Here is a 22,799-nt window from a genome sequence, read left to right as displayed (position 1 = left end):
GATGTACAGCTGGTACTATCAAGTCTGTAGTCTGACTAGGATATACAGCTGGCACTATCAAGTCTGTAGTCTGTAGCCTGACTAGGATATACAGCTGGCACTATCAAGTCTGTAGTCTGTAGTCTGACTAGGATATACAGCTGGCATTATCAAGTCTGTAGTCTGACTAGGATATACAGCTGGCATTATCAAGTCTGTAGCCTGACTAGGATATACAGCTGGCACTATCAAGTCTGTAGTCTGACTAGGATATACAGCTGGCATTATCAAGTCTATAGTCTGACTAGGATATACAGCTGGCATTATCAAGTCTGTAGTCTGACTAGGATATACAGCTGGCACTATCAAGTCTGTAGTCTGACTAGGATATACAGCTGGCATTATCAAGTCTGTAGTCTGACTAGGATATACAGCTGGCATTATCAAGTCTGTAGTCTGACTAGGATATACAGCTGGCACTATCAAGTCTGTAGTCTGACTAGGATATACAGCTGGCATTATCAAGTCTGTAGCCTGACTAGGATATACAGCTGGCACTATCAAGTCTGTAGCCTGACTAGGATATACAGCTGGCATTATCAAGTCTGTAGCCTGACTAGGATATACAGCTGGCACTATCAAGTCTGTAGTCTGACTAGGATATACAGCTGGCATTATCAAGTCTGTAGTCTGACTAGGATATACAGCTGGCATTATCAAGTCTGTAGTCTGACTAGGATATACAGCTGGCATTATCAAGTCTGTAGCCTGACTAGGATATACAGCTGGCATTATCAAGTCTGTAGTCTGACTAGGATATACAGCTGGCACTATCAAGTCTGTAGTCTGACTAGGATATACAGCTGGCTCTATCAAGTCTGTAGTCTGACTAGGATATACAGCTGGCACTATCAAGTCTGTAGTCTGACTAGGATATACAGCTGGCACTATCAAGCCTGTAGTCTGACTAGGATATACAGCTGGTACTATCAAGTCTGTAGTCTGTAGCCTGACTAGGATATACAGCTGGCACTATCAAGTCTGTAGTCTGTAGCCTGACTAGGATATACAGCTGGCACTATCAAGTCTGTAGTCTGACTAGGATATACAGCTGGCATTATCAAGTCTGTAGTCTGACTAGGATATACAGCTGGCATTATCAAGTCTATAGCCTGACTAGGATATACAGCTGGCATTATCAAGTCTGTAGTCTGACTAGGATATACAGCTGGCATTATCAAGTCTATAGCCTGACTAGGATATACAGCTGGCATTATCAAGTCTGTAGCCTGACTAGGATATACAGCTGGCACTATCAAGTCTGTAGTCTGACTAGGATATACAGCTGGCATTATCAAGTCTGTAGTCTGACTAGGATATACAGCTGGCATTATCAAGTCTGTAGTCTGACTAGGATATACAGCTGGCATTATCAAGTCTGTAGCCTGACTAGGATATACAGCTGGCACTATCAAGTCTGTAGTCTGACTAGGATATACAGCTGGCATTATCAAGTCTATAGTCTGACTAGGATATACAGCTGGCATTATCAAGTCTGTAGTCTGACTAGGATATACAGCTGGCACTATCAAGTCTGTAGTCTGACTAGGATATACAGCTGGCATTATCAAGTCTGTAGTCTGACTAGGATATACAGCTGGCATTATCAAGTCTGTAGTCTGACTAGGATATACAGCTGGCACTATCAAGTCTGTAGTCTGACTAGGATATACAGCTGGCATTATCAAGTCTGTAGCCTGACTAGGATATACAGCTGGCACTATCAAGTCTGTAGCCTGACTAGGATATACAGCTGGCATTATCAAGTCTGTAGTCTGACTAGGATATACAGCTGGCATTATCAAGTCTGTAGTCTGACTAGGATATACAGCTGGCATTATCAAGTCTGTAGTCTGACTAGGATATACAGCTGGCATTATCAAGTCTGTAGCCTGACTAGGATATACAGCTGGCACTATCAAGTCTGTAGTCTGACTAGGATATACAGCTGGCATTATCAAGTCTGTAGTCTGACTAGGATATACAGCTGGCATTATCAAGTCTGTAGTCTGACTAGGATATACAGCTGGTACTATCAAGTCTGTAGTCTGACTAGGATATACAGCTGGCATTGTCAAGTCTGTAGTCTGACTAGGATATACAGCTGGCATTATCAAGTCTATAGCCTGACTAGGATATACAGCTGGCATTATCAAGTCTTTAGCCTGACTAGGATATGCAGCTGGCATTATCAAGTCTGTAGTCTGACTAGGATATACAGCTGGCATTATCAAGTCTGTAGTCTGACTAGGATATACAGCTGGCATTATCAAGTCTGTAGTCTGACTAGGATATACAGCTGGTACTATCAAGTCTGCAGTCTGTAGTCTGACTAGGATGTACAGCTGGTACTATCAAGTCTGTAGTCTGACTAGGATATACAGCTTGCATTGTCAAGTCTGTAGTCTGACTAGGATATACAGCTGGTACTATCAAGTCTGTAGTCTGACTAGGATATACAGCTGGCATTGTCAAGTCTGTAGTCTGACTAGGATATACAGCTGGCACTATCAAGCCTGTAGTCTGAAGACTAAGATGTACCCAACTAGTAGCCTCATTGAGTTTCGTAAATGGGAAGCCTGGGGAAGTTCATGGCAGAACAAATTGTTAAATAGCTGTAAAATAAATAATAATAATAATTATAAGGTACCCGTTGTAAATCCTTCACTCCTCGCAACACGTCAAACCAATCAAAAGCCTTTCTTTGGCGGAGCTCCAAAGTTGCTCACTAGATTAGTTTAGTATGTCTAACAGTGCGTGAGGATGGACAGGAAGTTGGCCAGGAAGTTGGCCAGGAAGTCTCAGACCGAAAGCTCATCAGAATAGGTTGGTGTTGTAAGGTTCTGCTTTTCTTTTCTTAGTCAACCTTGTGCCCTGTTTCTTTGTGTTCTTGAACGTAGCCCTGTTTCTTTGTGTTCTTGAACGTAGCCCTGTTTCTTTGTGTTCTTGAACGTAGCCCTGTTTCTTTGTGTTCTTGAACGTAGCCCTGTTTCTTTGTGTTCTTGAACGTAGCCCTGTTTCTTTGTGTTCTGGAACGTAGCCCTGTTTCTTTGTGTTCTGGAACGTAGCCCTGTTTCGTTGTGTTCTGGAACGTAGCCCTGTTTCTTTGTGTTCTGGAACGTAGCCCTGTTTCGTTGTGTTCTGGAACGTAGCCCTGTTTCGTTGTGTTCTGGAACGTAGCCCTGTTTCGTTGTGTTCTGGAACGTAGCCCTGTTTCGTTGTGTTCTGGAACGTAGCCCTGTTTCGTTGTGTTCTGGAACGTAGCCCTGTTTCGTTGTGTTCTGGAACGTAGCCCTGTCTCATGTTTGTTTATTGATTTCGCCTGTGTTCGTTTCTCACCTGGTCTCATCAGCTCCCTATTTAGTTCAGTTCTTTCTGTTTGTATGGTTGTGAGCTAGTGTTTGTTTTTGACGGCCTACCTGTGTTTGACCTATGCCTGCCTGTGACCAGGATTCCTGCCTTCTGCGAAGGCTTAATTAACATCTGCAGCGCTCTGTGTGTGAATCTACATCTTTGAATCCCAGAGGATTCAGTGCAGGTGTTCTCCCTGAGGATTCAGTGCAGGTGTTCTCCCTGAGGATTCAGTGCAGGTGTTCTCCCTGAGGATTCAGTGCAGGTGTCCTCCCTGAGGATTCAGTGCAGGTGTTCTCCCTGAGGATTCAATGCAGGTGTCCTCCGAGAGGATTCAGTACAGGTGTCCTCCGAGAGGATTCAGTGCAGGTGTCCTCCGAGAGGATTCAGTGCAGGTGTCCTCCGAGAGGATTCAGTGCAGGTGTTCTCCCCGAGGATTCAGTGCAGGTGTCCTCCGAGAGGATTCAGTGCAGGTGTCCTCCGAGAGGATTCAGTGCAGGTGTTCTCCCCGAGGATTCAGTGCAGGTGTCCTCCGAGAGGATTCAGTGCAGGTGTCCTCCCCGAGGATTCAGTGCAGGTGTCCTCCGAGAGGATTCAATGCAGGTGTCCTCCGAGAGGATTCAGTGCAGGTGTCCTCCGAGAGGATTCAGTGCAGGTGTCCTCCCCGAGGATTCAGTGCAGGTGTCCTCCGAGAGGATTCAGTGCAGGTGTCCTCCGAGAGGATTCAGTGCAGGTGTCCTCCGAGAGGATTCAGTGCAGGTGTCCTCCGAGAGGATTCAGTGCAGGTGTCCTCCCCGAGGATTCAGTGCAGGTGTCCTCCGAGAGGATTCAGTGCAGGTGTCCTCCCCGAGGATTCAGTGCAGGTGTCCTCCGAGAGGATTCAGTGCAGGTGTATGCTGATGTTGTCTATAGAGCACCCTCTGGGGTTTCTTCCATTTTCTGCAATGTAGCAAACTAGCATACGGAACTACCTGGCATGTGGGGTAGAGTTCTTTGAATGTAACATCCAATTAACATTTTGCCCCCAGCGGACACTGTCATTAGTCTGAGGATTAGATACAGGAGATAGATAGCTAGGCTGTAACACTGTCATTAGTCTGAGGGGCGGCAGCGTAGCCTAGTGGTTAGAGCATTGGACTGGTTGCAAGTTCGAATCTTTCCTCCTCCCCTCCACTACTCCACTCTCTCCTCCACTCCTCTCCTCCTCCACTCCTTCTCTCCTCCGCTACTCCACTCTCTCCTCCACTCCTTCTCCACTCCTTCTCTCCTCCTCTCCTCCGCTACTCCACTCTCTCCTCCACTCCTTCTCTCCTCCTCCACTCCTTCTCTCCTCCTCCACTACTCCACTCTCTCCACTCCTCCTCTCCTCCACTACTACACTCTCTCCTCAACTCCTCCTCTCCTCCACTACTCCACTCTCTCCTCCACTCCTTCTCTACTCCTGTACTTGCTCTCTCCTCTCCTCTCTGCCCCACAGCAGCATTCTCAGCATCTCAGTAGTAACAGGCATACAGGCAGGCAGGCAGGCAGGCAGGCAGGCAGGCAGGCAGGCAGGCAGGCAGGCTGCGTTACAAGTTTGCACAACGTCGTTCCCCTATTTGCATAATGCACTCACACAACACCATGTTTAAAATGTGCCAAGGAGACACATAAAAACGTCCTGTGAGCCACGATAAGTAGGGCCCGTGTGTAGCGCCCCTTCTCTGCATTCCTGAGCTCAGTGCTCCCTACCTAGAGAGGGGAGAACAGACAGACGGACACAGATGGACACAGATAGACACAGACGGACACAGGCGGACACGCGCATGCAGACAGACGGACACGCGCATGCAGACAGACGGACACGCAGACAGACGGACACGCAGACAGACGGACACGGACACGCAGACAGACGGACACGCAGACAGACGGACACGCAGACAGACGGACACGCAGACAGACGGACACGCGCATGCAGACAGACGGACACGCGCATGCAGACAGACGGACACGCGCATGCAGACAGACGGACACGCGCATGCAGGCAGACGGACACGCGCATGCAGACAGACGGACACGCGCATGCAGACAGACGGACACGCGCATGCAGACAGACGGACACGCGCATGCAGACAGACAGACACGCGCATGCAGACAGACGGACACAGGCGGACACAGACGGACACGCGCATGCAGACAGACGGACACGCGCATGCAGACAGACGGACACGCGCATGCAGACAGACGGACACGTGCATGCAGACAGGCGGACACAGACGGACACGCGCATGCAGACAGACAGACACGCGCATGCAGACAGACAGACACGCGCATGCAGACAGACGGACACGCGCATGCAGACAGACACAGTGCTGGAATTGTTGTCTCTGTCCCGGTAATGAAACGGTGCAGTAATACTGTCAGCAGGACTGAGGTGAAGTGTGTCCCCTCTCTGGACGCTAGCCCCCTGACCGGCCGGGCGCTACACTGACAGAAGAGGGGGAATGTTTCAGCAGACTCTGGTTGTGTTCCAAATGGCCCCCCGATTCCCTATTTAGTGCACTACTTTGACCCTTATCGTCTTATATAGAGCCCTGTGGGCCCTGGTCAAAATAGTGCACTATATAGGGGATAGGATGCTATTTGGGGCTCAACCCTATTAACCACGGCTGGTCAACACTGGGACACTCTCGAGTTATTTCCAAACTTTTTCCAAATGCCCACTTGGCCTCTCCTCGTTGTTTGTTTGTTTGCCTGTTTTGTTGGGTTTTATTTTTAACCTCGCTCCATAGTAACCAGACAGGTTTTCTGTTGATATTTGGGTAAAGACTAGGGCCGCCGAGCCCTTCTCTGACTGTCCCCTACTGTATCTTACTTATGTACTGTGACTATTGCACAGGTTTTCTGTTGATATTTGTTGGAGCTGGGACTACCTTCTCTACTGTACACTGCTATGAGCTGTTGTCCAAACGTGGCGTGTATTTCAAGAAGATACAGTATCACAAATTCACTTCGGAATCAGCTGTTTTTACAGTGGAGATAAATGTCTTTGGGTGACGTGGTTAACTTGACACATTGTTACCTCAACTCTGTGAAACCGACTGGAAATGCTGATGTGTGAAACTGCAGCAGGGAGATAAACCCCACAAAAAATGACAGACCACACTGACCGGCCACACTGACCGGCCACACTGACCGGCCACACCGACCGACCGACCGACCACACTGACCACTTACCGCAGGCATTTTGTTTATATCATTCGTTACTATAAAGTATCCTATACTAGAGAAATGTGAAGTTTGACATTTTTTAAATAAGTTTGTTAATATGGGTGATTTGTTAATGAGACAATTGATGGCTACAAGCATCACAGCTAGTAATAGTAGTTAAAAGGGAAATGTAACAAAACCTGTCATTCTATCTATCATTATCGCATCAGTTCAGACAATTTATCTCCATGTGGATTTCTGACCATTCTTGCACAGCTCTACGCCAAACACAAACAGATCTGGGACCAGCCTAAGGACAGGTATCCCCTGGCTGTGATGTGTAGTGTTGCCATTAACAGATCTGGGACCAGCCTAAGGACAGGTATCCCCTGGTTGTGATGTGTAGTGTTGCTATTAACAGATCTGGGACCAGCCTAAGGACAGGTATCCCCTGGCTGTGATGTGTAGCGTTGCTATTAACAGATCTGGGACCAGCCTAAGGACAGGTATCCCCTGGCTGTGATGTGTAGTGTTGCCATTAACAGATCTGGGACCAGCCTAAGACCAGGTATCCCCTGGCTGTGATGTGTAGTGTTGCCATTAACAGATCTGGGACCAGCCTAAGGCCAGGTATCCCCTGGCTGTGATGTGTAGTGTTGATATTAACAGATCTGGGACCAGCCTAAGGACAGGTATCCCCTGGCTGTGATGTGTAGTGTTTCCATTAACAGATCTGGGACCAGCCTAAGGCCAGGTATCCCCTGGCTGTGATGTGTAGTGTTGCCATTAACAGATCTGGGACCAGCCTAAGGACAGGTATCCCCTGGTTGTGATGTGTAGTGTTGCTATTAACAGATCTGGGACCAGCCTAAGGACAGGTATCCCCTGGCTGTGATGTGTAGCGTTGCTATTAACAGATCTGGGACCAGCCTAAGGACAGGTATCCCCTGGCTGTGATGTGTAGTGTTGCCATTAACAGATCTGGGACCAGCCTAAGACCAGGTATCCCCTGGCTGTGATGTGTAGTGTTGCCATTAACAGATCTGGGACCAGCCTAAGGACAGGTATCCCCTGGCTGTGATGTGTAGTGTTGATATTAACAGATCTGGGACCAGCCTAAGGACAGGTATCCCCTGGCTGTGATGTATAGTGTTGATATTAACAGATCTGGGACCAGCCTAAGGACATGTATCCCCTGGCTGTGATGTGTAGTGTTGCTATTAACAGATCTGGGACCAGCCTAAGGACAGGTATCCCCTGGCTGTGATGTGTAGTGTTGCTATTAACAGATCTGGGACCAGCCTAAGGACAGGTATCCCCTGGCTGTGATGTGTAGTGTTTCCATTAACAGATCTGGGACCAGCCTAAGGACAGGTATCCCCTGGCTGTGATGTGTAGTGTTGCCATTAACATATCTGGGACCAGCCTAAGGACAGGTATCCCCTGGCTGTGATGTGTAGTGTTTCCATTAACAGATCTGGGACCAGCCTAAGGACAGGTATCCCCTGGCTGTGATGTGTAGTGTTGCTATTAACAGATCTGGGACCAGCCTAAGGACAGGTATCCCCTGGCTGTGATGTGTAGTGTTGCCATTAACAGATCTGGGACCAGCCTAAGGACAGGTATCCCCTGGCTGTGATGTGTAGTGTTGCTATTAACAGATCTGGGACCAGCCTAAGGACATGTATCCCCTGGCTGTGATGTGTAGTGTTGCTATTAACAGATCTGGGACCAGCCTAAGGACAGGTATCCCCTGGCTGTGATGTGTAGTGTTGCTATTAACAGATCTGGGACCAGCCTAAGGACGGGTATCCCCTGGCTGTGATGTGTAGTGTTACCATTAATGGAATCTTAGTACCTTTAGGGACAATTGTCTGAAGCTACTGTGGGGCTACTCAGCCTGCGGTACTTGATACGTCTCCAGGGAAGACTTGAATGAAGAGGTTTTTTCCCCTCGTGATCGTCACCTAGAAGTAGGTAGGTCAACTATGTGGTTCCATCTACATGATCAGCACCTAATACTATTACAACTGTGCAGGAGGCTCATGCCTCTAGCTGTGACATCGGTTTCTCTTCATCACCTCATTTTCCCGCTTGCTCAGCTTCTGTTTGATTTTATTCGCTGTTGTCTGTGTCCAATAATGTTGGTACCCTGTTTTGTGTTGCTGCCATGTTGTTGTCATGTTGTGTTGCTACCATGCTGTGTTGCTATCATGTTGTTGTCATGTTGTGTTGCTACCATGCTGTGTTGCTATCATGTTGTTGTCATGTTGTGTTGCTACCATGCTGTGTTGCTATCATGTTGTCATGCTGTGTTGCTACCATGCTGTGTTGCTATCATGTTGTTGTCATGTTGTGTTGCTACCATGTTGTTGTCATGTTGTGCTGCTACCATGCTGTGTTGCTATCATGTTGTTGTCATGTTGTGTTGCTACCATGCTGTGTTGCTATCATGTTGTCATGTTGTGTTGCTACCATGCTGTGTTGCTATCATGTTGTTGTCATGTTGTGTTGCTACCATGCTGTGTTGCTATCATGTTGTCATGTTGTGTTGCTACCATGCTGTGTTGCTATCATGTTGTCATGTTGTGTTGCTACCATGCTGTGTTGCTGCCATGTTGTTGTCATGTTGTGTTGCTACCATGCTGTGTTGCTATCATGTTGTTGTCATGTTGTGTTGCTACCATGCTGTGTTGCTATCATGTTGTTGTCATGTTGTGTTGCTACCATGCTGTGTTGCTATCATGTTGTTGTCATGTTGTGTTGCTACCATGCTGTGTTGCTATCATGTTGTTGTCATGTTGTGTTGCTACCATGCTGTGTTGTCGTCTTTAGGTCTCTTATGTAGTGTTGTGTTGTCTCTCTTGTCGTGATGTGTGTTTTGTCCTAAATTCTTTATTTAATTTATTATTATTTTTAATTCCAGTTTTATTTTTAATCTTGCCTTTTGGTAGGCCGTCATTCTTAATAAGAATTTGTTCTTAACTGACTTGCCTAGTTAAATAAATGTTAAATAAATGTTCAGTAAAACATATACACACAGAACAGGCGGCTGGTGGCACCTTAATTGAAGAGGACGGGCTCAAAGTAATGGCTGGAATGGAATAAATGGAACGGTATCAAACACATCGTTTCCATATGTTTGATACCATTCCAGTCACTCCATTCCACCTATTATAATGAGCCGTCCTCCCCTCACCAGCCTCCCGTGACACATAGTACATACATGGAAATAAGTTAGTTCCACCTGTTGAGGATGCATAATCAGAAAATAACCCCATACCTACTGCAAAATATGGTGGTGTATCTTTTGATGTAATGGGGTCAAAGGCATCATGAACTCTACCTAGTACCAGGACATTTTAGCCAGAAACCTGGTTGCCTCTGTTAGAGGCTGAAACTTGGCCGCACTACAGATCTTCCAGCAAGACGACAACCCCAAGCACACATCAAAATCAACATTTTGTAACGGTCATCTCAGTCTCCGGGACTTAAGCCCCATTTGAAACACTGTGGTTTGAATTGAAGAGGGTCAGTCCATAAGAACAGATGAAGGATATCAACGATCTGGAAAGATTCTGTTATAGAGGAACGGGTCTAAGATCCCTCTCAATGTGTTCTAGAATCAGATTCTGTTATAGAGGACCGGGTCTAAGATCCCTCTCAATGTGTTGTAGAATCAGATTCTGTTATAGAGGAACGGGTTTAAGATCCCTCCCAATGTGTTCTGGAATCAGATTCTGTTATAGAGGAACGGGTTTAAGATCCCTCCCAATGTGTTCTGGAATCAGATTCTGTATAGAGGAACGGGTCTAAGATCCCTCCCAATGTGTTCTAGAATCAGATTCTGTTATAGAGGACCGGGTCTAAGATCCCTCCCAATGTGTTCTGGAATCAGATTCTGTATAGAGGAACGGGTCTAAGATCCCTCTCAATGTGTTCTGGAATCAGATTCTGTTATAGAGGAACGGGTCTAAGATCCCTCCCAATGTGTTCTGGAATCAGATTCTGTATAGAGGAACGGGTCTAAGATCCCTCCCAATGTGTTCTGGAATCAGATTCTGTATAGAGGAACGGGTCTAAGATCCCTCCCAGTGTGTTCCTGAATCAGATTCTGTTATAGAGGAATGGGTCTAAGATCCTTCCCAATGTGTTGTAGAATCAGATTCTGTTATAGAGGAACGGGTCTAAGATCCCACCAATGTGTTCTGGAATCAGATTCTGTTATAGAGGAACGGGTCTAAGATCCCTCCCAATGTGTTCTGGAATCAGATTCTGTTATAGAGGAACGGGTTTAAGATCCCTCCCAATGTGTTCTGGAATCAGATTCTGTATAGAGGAACGGGTCTAAGATCCCTCCCAATGTGTTCTGGAATCTCATAAAACATTCTAGAAAAAGACTCAGGACTCTTTTAAAAAAGAAAATCTGGATGGCTGAAGCGTTACAGATTGCGTATATGGAAATGTTAAGGTCATTTCCCATTGAGCCGACATATGCAGTATTTTGCCGTGAATGCAGTATTTTTGCTGACACCGGAATCATTGCCTTTTTGAAATTGAAATCATGCTGTGAGGCTGTACTGCTGCGATACGGATTGAATAGAGCCCTCAGTGCCATTATCCTCACAAGGTTAGGTATTGAAAGGGTATTGAAAACAGGGGTGCCAATACATTTTTTAACCACTTCCTTTTTAAGAAGAAAATGATCACTTCTTAAACAAAATCTCTTTCTCTGGGTAATTGTATTATTATAAAATAATATAAATGTTCACCTTGGAGCATTCAATATAGTTATTATTTATTTAATACAGTCTTTTTTTTGCTCATCTTTATCACGGGTGCCAATAATTATTTACATAGCCTGTACTGTACTGTCTGGTTGAGTCCAGGGTTAGGAAGGTCCTCATAGGCCTGTACTGTCTGGTTGATTGCAGGGTTAGGATGGTCCTCAGGCCTGTACTGTCTGGTTGAGTCCAGGGTTAGGAGGGTCCTCATAGGCCTGTACTGTCTGGTTGATTGCAGGGTTAGGATGGTCCTCAGGCCTGTACTGTCTGGTTGAGTCCAGGGTTAGGAGGGTCCTCATAGGCCTGTACTGTCTGGTTGATTGCAGGGTTAGGAGGGTCCTCATAGGCCTGTACTGTCTGGTTGAGTGCAGGGTTAGGATGGTGCTCTATGTAATTGTGCACTTCTGAAACCACAAGAAGCAAGTGGGCACAACGTGCCATGTTCACGTGTGTGTACACTTTAATTTTGGGTGTAACCAAGGTAGTACAAGATAAATCATCAGCATTGACGCTTATTACTCTGATATCAACAGTTGTGTTTTTATTTCCTTCTACTTCTATAGAACCAACGACTACAAACACACGGTACTTCTATAGAACCAACGACTACAAACACACGGTACTTCTATAGAACCAACGACTACAAACACACGGTACTTCTATAGAACCAACGACTACAAACACCCGGTACTTCTATAGAACCAACGACTACAAACACCCGGTACTTCTATAGAACCAACGACTACAAACACACGGTACTTCTATAGAACCAACGACTACAAACACCCGGTACTTCTATAGAACCAACGACTACAAACACACGGTACTTCTATAGAACCAACGACTACAAACACCCGGTACTTCTATAGAACCAACGACTACAAACACCCGGTACTTCTATAAAACCAACGACTACAAACACCCGGTACTTCTATAGAACCAACGACTACAAACACCCGGTACTTCTATAAAACCAACGACTACAAACACCCGGTACTTCTATAGAACCAACGACTACAAACACACGGTACTTCTATAGAACCAACGACTACAAACACCCGGTACTTCTATAGAACCAACGACTACAAACACACGGTACTTCTATAGAACCAACGACTACAAACACACGGTACTTCTATAGAACCAACGACTACAAACACCCGGTACTTCTATAGAACCAACGACTACAAACACACGGTACTTCTATAGAACCAACGACTACAAACACCCGGTACTTCTATAGAACCAACGACTACAAACACACGGTACTTCTATAGAACCAACGACTACAAACACACGGTACTTCTATAGAACCAACGACTACAAACACCCGGTACTTCTATAGAACCAACGACTACAAACACACGGTACTTCTATAGAACCAACGACTACAAACACACGGTACTTCTATAGAACCAACGACTACAAACACACGGTACTTCTATAGAACCAACGACTACAAACACACGGTACTTCTATAGAAACGACGACTACAAACACACGGTACTTCTATAGAACCAACGACTACAAACACACGGTACTTCTATAGAAACGACGACTACAATGGCACCCTATTCCCTATATAGTGCACCACTTTAGATCAGAGCCTCATGGGAATAGAGTGCCGTTTGGGACGTAACCTAAGACTGCATCAGACCAGACATGTTGGGCAGGAGGGTTTGAATCTATTTAATCGCACCGGGATCATTATTTTTTTATTTGTGCTTCGATGGCTCATTCAAAGATGCTTTGTTTTTTTAAGAAACGACAAATGAGGATTGGGTGTTGTATTAAACCTGTAGCGAGAATACAGGCATCCTTTCCATTACAGCTTAAAGATTAGGATTTTATCAAATGTTCTGTGTACATTGTTTTCTGAAACGGTCTCCTACACTATATACTGTATGTATTTCTAGTCTTGTTGGAACTGGGTTGAGTCGTAACACTGTTTGCTCCGTGTCGTTTCCTTGCAGTTGTTATCATGTGTGCGGGAGCAGACGTTGTCCGAGACATCATGCTAGCGGTTCACAGAAGGAGGCTCACCAACGGCAGCTACATCTTCTTCAACATCGAACTCTTCAACTCCTCGTCCTACGGTAAAAATACACATCAGCACAACGTCGCCTCACTGTGGATGCTATGTACACTACATACTGTATTTAAAGTAGGCCTAGCCCCTATATCAGTGTGAATGCTATGTACACTACATACTGTATTTACAGTAGGCCTAGCCCCTATATCAGTGTGAATGCTATGTACACTACATACTGTATTTACAGTAGGCCTAGCCCCTATATCAGTGGGGATACTATGTACACTACATACTGTATTTACAGTAGGCCTAGCCCCTATATCAGTGTGGATACTATGTACACTACATACTGTATTTACAGTAGGCCTAGCCCCTATATCAGTGTGGATACTATGTACACTACATACTGTATTTACAGTAGGCCTAGCCCCTATATCAGTGTGGATACTATGTACACTACATACTGTATTTACAGTAGGCCTAGCCCCTATATCAGTGTGGATACTATGTACACTACATACTGTATTTACAGTAGGCCTAGCCCCTATATCAGTGTGGATACTATGTACACTACATACTGTATTTACAGTAGGCCTAGCCCCTATATCAGTGTGGATGCTATGTACACTACATACTGTATTTACAGTAGGCCTAGCCCCTATACCAGTGTGGATGCTATGTACTCTACATAATGTATTTACAGTAGGAGCCCCTATATCAGTGTGGATGCTATTGAAGACATATAATTACTTAGAACAATGTGGACTGCAAATGGGTTCAAGTTAACCTATTTAGCAAAGATGGGATACATTTTGTTATTTTGTTTCTGTAAGCCATTTAACAAACTAACATTGGAATTGGAGTTGATTCCAAGGCAATAAATAACAGACTGTAAATACACAACTTGAAACAACCACATATTTTCGCACCTTCTGATTGGCCAGTAAGGGGCCAAGCCTCAACACAACTTGTTTATTCATATAAAACCCAGCCCTTTCGCACCAACGCCAGCAAGTGCGCCGATAATTGTGATCGTGAAAATAGCAACAATATTTCTGACACACTGCTGAACCCATAGCGCTACTGCCTGAGATTAGATTCACTCGTTAGGTTTGTTAAAATAGAACCCCATGTTTTAATGCTTGGCTGGAGTAAAGGCCTGCACACCATGTTTTAATGCTTAGATTTACTCTCCGTTAGGTTTGTTAAAATGGAACCCCATGTTTTAATGCTTGGCTGGAGTAAAGGCCTGCACCCCATGTATTAATACTTGGCTGGAGTAAAGGCCTGCACACCATGTATTAATGCTTGGCTGGAGTAAAGGCCTGCACACCATGTATTAATGCTTGGCTGGAGTAAAGGCCTTCACACCATGTTTTAATGCTTAGATTTACTATTTTTAGGTTTGTTAAAATAGAACCCCATGTTTTAATTCTTGTCCGGAGTAAAGGCCTTCCCACTATGCACATCTCCATACCCAGGACTGCACTACATGGTTATAGACAAACTTTTCAACATGTCAAAAATGTCACCTCTTTTTCATCTCTCCCTGTTTGGTATCCTAGGCAACGGCTCGTGGAAGCGAGGGGATAGGTACGACAGTGAGGCGCGACAGGCGTACTCTGCCCTCAACACAGTCACGCTGCTCCGGACGGTCAAACCAGAGTTCGACAACTTTTCCCTGGAGGTCAAGAGATCAATTCAGAAGGCTGGACTACCGGACTGTGACGACTGTGACAATGTACGTACGTCTGGCATCCTAAACTCTTAGTGTACGTACAGTAGGTCTGGCACCCTACACCCTAAACTCTTAGTGTACGTACAGTAGGTCTGGCACCCTACACCCTAAACTCTTAGTGTACGTACAGTAGGTCTGGCACCCTACACCCTAAACTCTTAGTGTATGTGCAGTAGGTCTGGCACCCTACACCCTAAACTCTTAGTGTACGTACAGTAGGTCTGGCACAATAGACCGTAGTCCCTTAGACCCTACATCCTAGAGACCCTTAACTGTGACGATGTATGTACATCTGGCACCCTAAACCCTAAACCAATTGTTAACTGTGATTACTGTGATCATGTATATACAGTACCAGTCAAAAGTTTGGACATACCTACTCATTCAAGGGTTTTTCTTTATTTTTACTATTTTCTACATTGTAGAATAATAGTGAAGACATCGAAACTATGAAATAACACATATGGAATCATGTAGTAACCAAAAAATTGTTAAACAAATCAAAATATATTTTAGATTCTTCAAAGTAGCCACCCTTTGCTTTGATGACAGCTTTGCACACTCTTGGCATTCTCTCAACCAGCTTCACCTGGAATGCTTTTCCAACAGTCTTGAAGGAGTTCCCACATATGCTGAGCACTTGTTGGCTGCTTTTCCTTCACTCTGCGGTCTGACTCATCCCAAGCCATCTCAATTTGGTTGAGGTCGGGGGTTGTGGAGGCCAGGTCATCTGATGCAGCATTTCATCACTCTCCTTCTTGGTAAAATAGCCCTTATACAGCCTGCAGGTGTGTTGGGTCATTGTCCTGTGGAAAAACCAATGATAGTCCCACTAAGCCTAAACCAGATGGGATGGCGTATCGCTGCGGAATGCTGTGGTAGCCATGCTGGTTAAGTGTGCCTTGAATTCTAAATAAATCATAGACTGTGTCACCAGCAAAGCACCCCCACACCATAACACTTCTTCCTCCATGCTTCATGGTGGGAACCACACATGTGGAGATCATCCGTTCACCCACACAGCGTCTCACAAAGACACGGCGGTTGGAACCAAAAATCTCAAATTTTGACTCCAGACCAAAGGACTGGATTTCGGTCTAATGTCCATTGCTCTTGTTTCTTGGCCCAAGCAAGTCTCTTCTTCTTATTGGTGTCCTTTAGTAGTGATTTCTTTGCAGCAATTTGACCATGAAGGCCTGATTCATTCAGTCTCCTCTGAACAGTTGATGTGTCTGTTACTTGAACTCTGAGAAGCATTTATTTGGGTTGCAATTTCTGAGGCTGGTAACTCTGATGAACTTATCCTCTGCAGCAGAGGTAACTCTGGGTCTTCCTTTCCTGTGGCGGTCCTCATGACAGCCAGTTTCATCATAGCGCTTGATGTTTTTTTGCGACTACACTTGAAGACACTTTCAAAGTTCTTGAAATTTTCTGTATTGGCTGACCTTCATGTCTTAAAGTAATGATGGACTGTCATTTCTCTTTGCTTATTTGAGCTGTTCTTGCCATAATATGGACTCTGTATTTTATCATAGGGCTATATTCTGTATACCAACCCTACCTTGTCACAACACAACTATTTGTGTTTACTACATGTCTGTGCTATGCTAGCCCCAGCGGCTGGGGGGGGGGGGGGGGTGTACTACATGTCTGTGCTATGCTAGACCCAGAGGCTGGGGGGGGGGGGGTGTGTGTACTACATGTCTGTGCTATGCTAGACCCAGAGGCTGGGGGGGGGGGGGGGTGTACTACATGTCTGTGCTATGCTAGCCCCAGCGGCTGGGGGGTGGTGTGTGTGTGTGTGTGTGTGTGTGTGTGTGTGTGTGTGTACTACATGTCTGTGCTATGCTAGCCCCAGCGGCTGGGGAGCCTCTCCAGTTAGTCTTTAAACACGGTGCTGAGTTGAGTAAAGGTAAACGATTACATAACGGACTGGGCCATACGCTCTTAGAAAAAGGATTCCAAAGGGGTTCTTCGGCTGTCCCCAGAGATGATGAGGGGAGCATTAGGGGGGGTGGAGGGGAGCATTAGGGGGGGTGGAGGGGAGCATTATGGGGGGTGGAGGGGAGGATTAGGTGGGGTGGAGGGGAGCATTAGGGGGGATGGAGGGGAGGATTAGGGGGGGGTGGAGGGGAGCCGTAGGGGAATAGAGGGGAGAGGATAGGGGGTAGAGGGGAGACGATACGGGGGAGAGGATAGGGTCATATTTTACCAGTACCACCCCCTACTCCTACTTTAGGATTCCTGATTGGACCAGTTGTTAGCTAGTTAGCTGGTGCCCCAAGCTGAGGTAATGTGAAGTTCTTTCACTATGGCAGAGAGGATCAGGGGGGATGTCTGGGAGGGAGAAAGGAGGCGTTATTCATGGGGGAATTCAGCACCGCTAATTCCTAGGCTGCTCGTCAGATATATGTAAATTATACACGCCAGCCTCAACCATCACAAGAGACTTCATTGTCAACAAACCGTTCAGCTAGGGCTCTGCAGGAGGAGGGAGAGAGGGAGAGAAAGATTTCTTTTCACATGGCCGTGGGTTGAGACAGGGATGCAGCTTAAGCCCCACCTTCTTTAACATACAGTTGAAGTCAGAAGTTTAGATACACTTAGGTTGCAGTCAGTAAAACTCATTTTTCAACCACTCCACAAATTTCTTGTTAACAAACTATAGTTTTGGCAAGTCGGTTAGGACATCTACTTTGTGCATGACACAAGTAATTTTTCCAACAATTGTTTACAGACAGATTATTTTACTTATAATTCGCTGTATCACAATTCCAGTGGGTCAGAAGTTTGCATACACTAAGTTGACTGTGCCTTTAAACAGCTTGGAAAATTCCAGAAAATGATATCATGGCTTTAGAAGCATCTGATAGGCTAATTGTCATAATTTGAGTCAATTGGAGGTGTACCTGTGGATGTATTTCAAGGCCTACCTTCAAACTCAGTGCCTCTTTGCTTGACATCATTGGAAAATGAAAAGAAATTAGCCAAGACCTCAGAAAAAAATTGTAGACCTCCACAAGTCTGGTTCATCTTTGGGAGCAATTTCCAAACGCCTGAAGGTACCACGTTCATCTGTACAAACATTAGTATGCAAGTATAAACACCATGGGACCACGCATCCGTCATACCGCTCAGGAAGGAGATGCGTTCTGTCTCCTAGAGATGAACCTACTTTGGTGCGAAAAGTGCAAATCAATCCCAGAACAACAGCAAAGGACCTTGTGAATTTGCTGGAGGAAACCGGTACAAAAGTGTCTATATCCACAGTAAAACGAGTCCTATATCGACGTAACCTGAAAGGCCGCTCGGCAAGGAAGAAGCCATTGCTTCACAACCGCCATTAAAAAGCCAGACTACGGTTTGCAACTGCACATGGGGACAAAGATCGTACTTTTTGGAGAAATGTCCTCTGGTCTGATGAAACAAAAATAGAACTGTTTGGCCATAATGGCCATCGTTATGTTTGGAGGGAAAAGGGGAGGCTTGCAAGCCGAAGAACACCATCCCAACCGTGAAGCATGGGGGTGGCAGCGTCATGTTGTGGGGGTGCTTTGCTGCAGGATGAACTGGCGCACTTCACAAAATAGATTGCATCATGAGGTAGGAAAATTATGTGGACATATTGAAGCAACATCTCAAGACATCAGTCAGGAAGTTAAAGCTTGGTCGCAAATGGGTCTTCCAAATGGACAATGACCCCAAGCATACTTCCAAAGTTGTGGCAAAATGGCTTAAGAACAACAACGTCAAGGTATTGGAGTGGCCATTGCAAATCCCGGACCTCAATCCCATAGAAATTTTGTGGGCAGAACTGGAAAGGGGTGTGCGAGCAAGGAGGCCTACAAACCTGACTCAGTTACACCAGCTGTGTCAGGAGGATAGGGACAAAAGTCACCCAACTTATTGTGGGAAGCTTGTGGAAGGCTACCTGAAACGTTTGACCCAAGTTAAACAATGAAAGGCAATGCTACCAAACACTAATTGAGTTTATGTAAACTTCTGACCCACTGGGAATGTGATGAAAGAAATAAAAGCTGAAATAAATCATTCTCTCTACTATTATTCTGACATTTCACATTCTTAAATGTAAAGTGGTGATCCTAACTGACCTAAAACAGGCTATTTTTACTTGGGATTAAATGTCAGTAATTGTGAAAAACTGAGTTTAAATGTATTTGGCTAAGGTGTATGTAAACTTCTGACTTCAACTGTATCTATCAACAAATTAGAGAGGGCACTAGAACAGTCTGCAGCACCCGGACTGATTCTGGGGCTCTGTTCACAAACAGACCCCACAGAGCCCAGGGACAGCAACACAATTAGACCCAACCAATTCATGAGAAAACAAAAAGATAATTACTTGACACATTGGAAAGAATTCACAAAAAAACAGAGCAAACTAGAATGCTATTTGGCCCTAAACCGAGACTACACAGTGGCAGAATACCTGACCACTGTGACTGACCCAAACTTAAGGAAAAGCTTTGACTATGTGCAGACTCAGTGAGCATAGCCTTGCTTTAGAGAAAGGCCACCGTAGGCAGACCTGGCTCTCAAGAGAAGACAGGGTATGTGCACAGTGCCTACAAGCCAGCAGCATACCACCCTGCATACCACTGCTGGCTTGCTTCTGAAGCTAAGCAGGGTTGGTCCTGGTCAGTCCCTGGATGGGAGACCAGGTGCTGCTGGAAGTGGTGTTGGAGGGCCAGTAGGAGGCACTCTTTCCTCTGGTCTAAAACAAAGATCCCAATGCCCCAGGGCAGTGATTGGGGACACTGCTCTGTGTAGGGTGCCGTCTTTCGGATGGGACGTTAAACGGGTGTCCTGACTCTCTGAGGTCATTAAAGATCCCATGGCACTTATCGTAAGAGTAGGGGTGTTAACCCCGGTGTCCTGGCTAAATTCCCAATCTGGCCCTCAACCATCAAGGTCACCTAATAATCCCCAGTTTACAATTGGCTCGTCGTCGTTGCTGCAAATGAGAACGTCAGTCAACTTACCTGGTAAAATAACGGTAAAAAAAAAATAAAATAAAAATGAGGTTGAAACTGAGCTGCACTTCCTGCCAAATGTATGACCATATTAGAGACACATACAAAGCATGTAGAGGTCTGTAATTTTTATCATAGGTACACTTCAACTGTGAGAGACGGAATCTAAAAATCCAGAAAATCACATTGTATGATTTTTAAGTAATTAATTTGCATTTTATTGCATGACATAAGTATTTGATCACCTACCAAGCAGTAAGAATTCCGGCTCTCACAGACCTGTTTTTCTTTAAGAAGCCCTCCTGTTCTCCACTCATTACCTGTATTAACTGCACCTGTTTGAACTCGTTACCTGTATAAAAGACACCTGTCCACACACTCAATCAAACAGACTCCAACCTCTCCACAATGGCCAAGACCAGAGAGCTGTGTAAGGACATCCGGGATAAAATTGTAGACCTGCACAAGGCTGGGATGGGCTACAGGACAATAGGCAAGCAGCTTGGTGAGAAGGCAACAACTGTTGGCGCAATTATTAGAAAATGGAAGACGTTCAAGATGACGGTCAATCACCCTCGGTCTGGGGCTCCATGCAAGATCTCACCTCGTGGGGCATCAATGATCATGAGGAAGGTGAGGGATCAGCCCAGAACTACACGGCAGGACCTGGTCAATGACCTGAAGAGAGCTGGGACCACAGTCTCAAAGAAAACCATTAGTAACACACTACGCCGTCATGGATTAAAATCCTGCAGCGCACGCAAGGTCCCCCTGCTCAAGCCAGCTCATGTCCAGACCTGTCTGAAGTTTGCCAATGACCATCTGGATGATCCAGAGGAGGAATGGGAGAAGGTCATGTGGTCTGATGAGACAAAAATAGAGCTTTTTGGTCTAAACTCCACTTGCTATGTTTGGAGGAAGAAGAAGGATGAGTACAACCCCAAGAACACCATCCCAACCGTAAAGCATGGAGGTGGAAACATCCTTCTTTGGGGATGCTTTTCTGCAAAGGGGACAGGACGACTGCACCGTATTGAGGGGAGGATGGATGGGGCCATGTATCGTGAGTTCTTGGCCAACAACCTCCTTCCCTCAGTAAGAGCATTGAAGATAGGTCGTGGCTGGGTCTTCCAGCATGACAACAACCCGAAACACACAGCCAGGGCAACTAAGGAGTGGCTCCGTAAGAAGCATCTCAAGGTCCTGGAGTGGCCTAGCCAGTCTCCAGACCTGAACCCAATAGAAAATATTTGGAAGGAGCTGAAAGTCCGTATTGCTCAGCGACAGCCCTGAAACCTGAAGGATCTGGAGAAGATCTGTAGGGAGGAGTGGGCCAAAATCCCTGCTGCAGTGTGTGCAAACCTGGTCAAGAACTACAGGAAACCTATGATCTCTGTAATTGCAAACAAAGGTTTCTGTACCAAATATAAAGTTCTGCTTTTCTGACGTATCAAATACTTATGTCATGCAATAAAATGCAAATTAATTACTTAAAAATCATACAATGTGATTTTCTGGATTTTTGATTCCGTCTCTCACAGTTGAAGTGTACCTATGATTAAAAATTACAGACCTCTACATGCTTTGTAAGTAGGAAAACCTGCAAAATCGGCAGTGTATCAAATACTTGTTCTCCCCACTATGTCCCTCAGATTACACAGACACACAAAGAATTTGAAAACAAAATCCATTTTGATAAACTCACATATATATTGGCTGAAATATCACAGTGTGCAATCACAGCAGCAAGATGTGTGACCTGTTACCACAAAAATAGGGCAACTAGTGAAGAACAAACACCATTGTAAATACAAACTATGTTTATTTATTTTCCCTTTTGTACTTTAACTTTTACTTTATTTGCACATCGTTACAACATTGTATATAGACAAATATACTTGCTTTGGCAATGTAAACATATGTTTCCAATGCCAAAATCCCCTTGCAGAGAGAGAGAGCGCAGAGCGAGCGCATAGAGAGAGCGAGCGCATAGAGAGAGCGAGCGCATAGAGAGAGCGAGCGCATAGAGAGAGCGAGCGCATAGAGAGAGCGAGCGCATAGAGAGAGCGAGCGCATAGAGAGAGCGAGCGCATAGAGAGAGCGAGCGCAGAGAGAGCGAGCGCAGAGAGAGAGAGCGCGCAGAGAGAGAGAGCGCGCAGAGAGAGAGAGCGCGCAGAGAGAGAGCGAGCGCAGAGTGAGAGCGAGCGCAGAGTGAGAGCGAGCGCAGAGTGAGAGCGAGCGCAGAGTGAGAGCGAGCGCAGAGTGAGAGCGAGCGCAGAGAGAATTTAAGTGGATGGCCATATCTCCAATATTTCTATCCAATCACAACCAGTAGGTGGGTGTGTTGCATTAGAGCTCTGTTATTACATTCACTAACATGACACACAGTACGTAGTTAAAAGGACCAAGCCTGAATCATTTGATATGTGTCAGGAATCAAGACAAGAACAGGCCCTGAACGTCAAGAACAGACTGATGCTTTTCAACGTCTCCAAACACATTCGGCCCCGACCAACGTCTCCAAACACATTCAGCCCTGACCAACGTCTCCAAACACATTCAGCCCTGACCAACGTCTCCAAACACATTCAGCCCTGACCAACGTCTCCAAACACATTCAGCCCTGACCAACGTCTCCAAACACATTCGGCCCTGACCAACGTCTCCAAACA

The 22,799-nt window shown here is 45.6% G+C and overlaps 1 protein-coding gene across 2 annotated transcripts in view; it reads left to right on the top strand.

Moving 5' to 3' along the window:
* The window catches only part of LOC139577319 (atrial natriuretic peptide receptor 3-like), a 70,751-nt gene that overhangs the window by 19,268 nt on the left and 28,684 nt on the right, over positions 1-22,799 (top strand). For both annotated transcript variants that reach the window (XM_071404338.1, XM_071404337.1), the window contains exons 2-3: positions 13,337-13,459; positions 14,961-15,136. In XM_071404338.1, the coding sequence (XP_071260439.1) occupies positions 13,337-13,459; positions 14,961-15,136 (299 nt within the window). The remainder of the gene's footprint in view (positions 1-13,336; positions 13,460-14,960; positions 15,137-22,799) is intronic.

Source organism: Salvelinus alpinus, chromosome 5 (genome assembly GCF_045679555.1).
Source record: "Salvelinus alpinus chromosome 5, SLU_Salpinus.1, whole genome shotgun sequence".
NCBI classification, from domain to species: domain Eukaryota; kingdom Metazoa; phylum Chordata; class Actinopteri; order Salmoniformes; family Salmonidae; genus Salvelinus; species Salvelinus alpinus.
The sequence above is the reverse complement of the archived record's forward strand: the minus strand, read 5'-3'. Positions and strand labels throughout refer to the sequence as shown.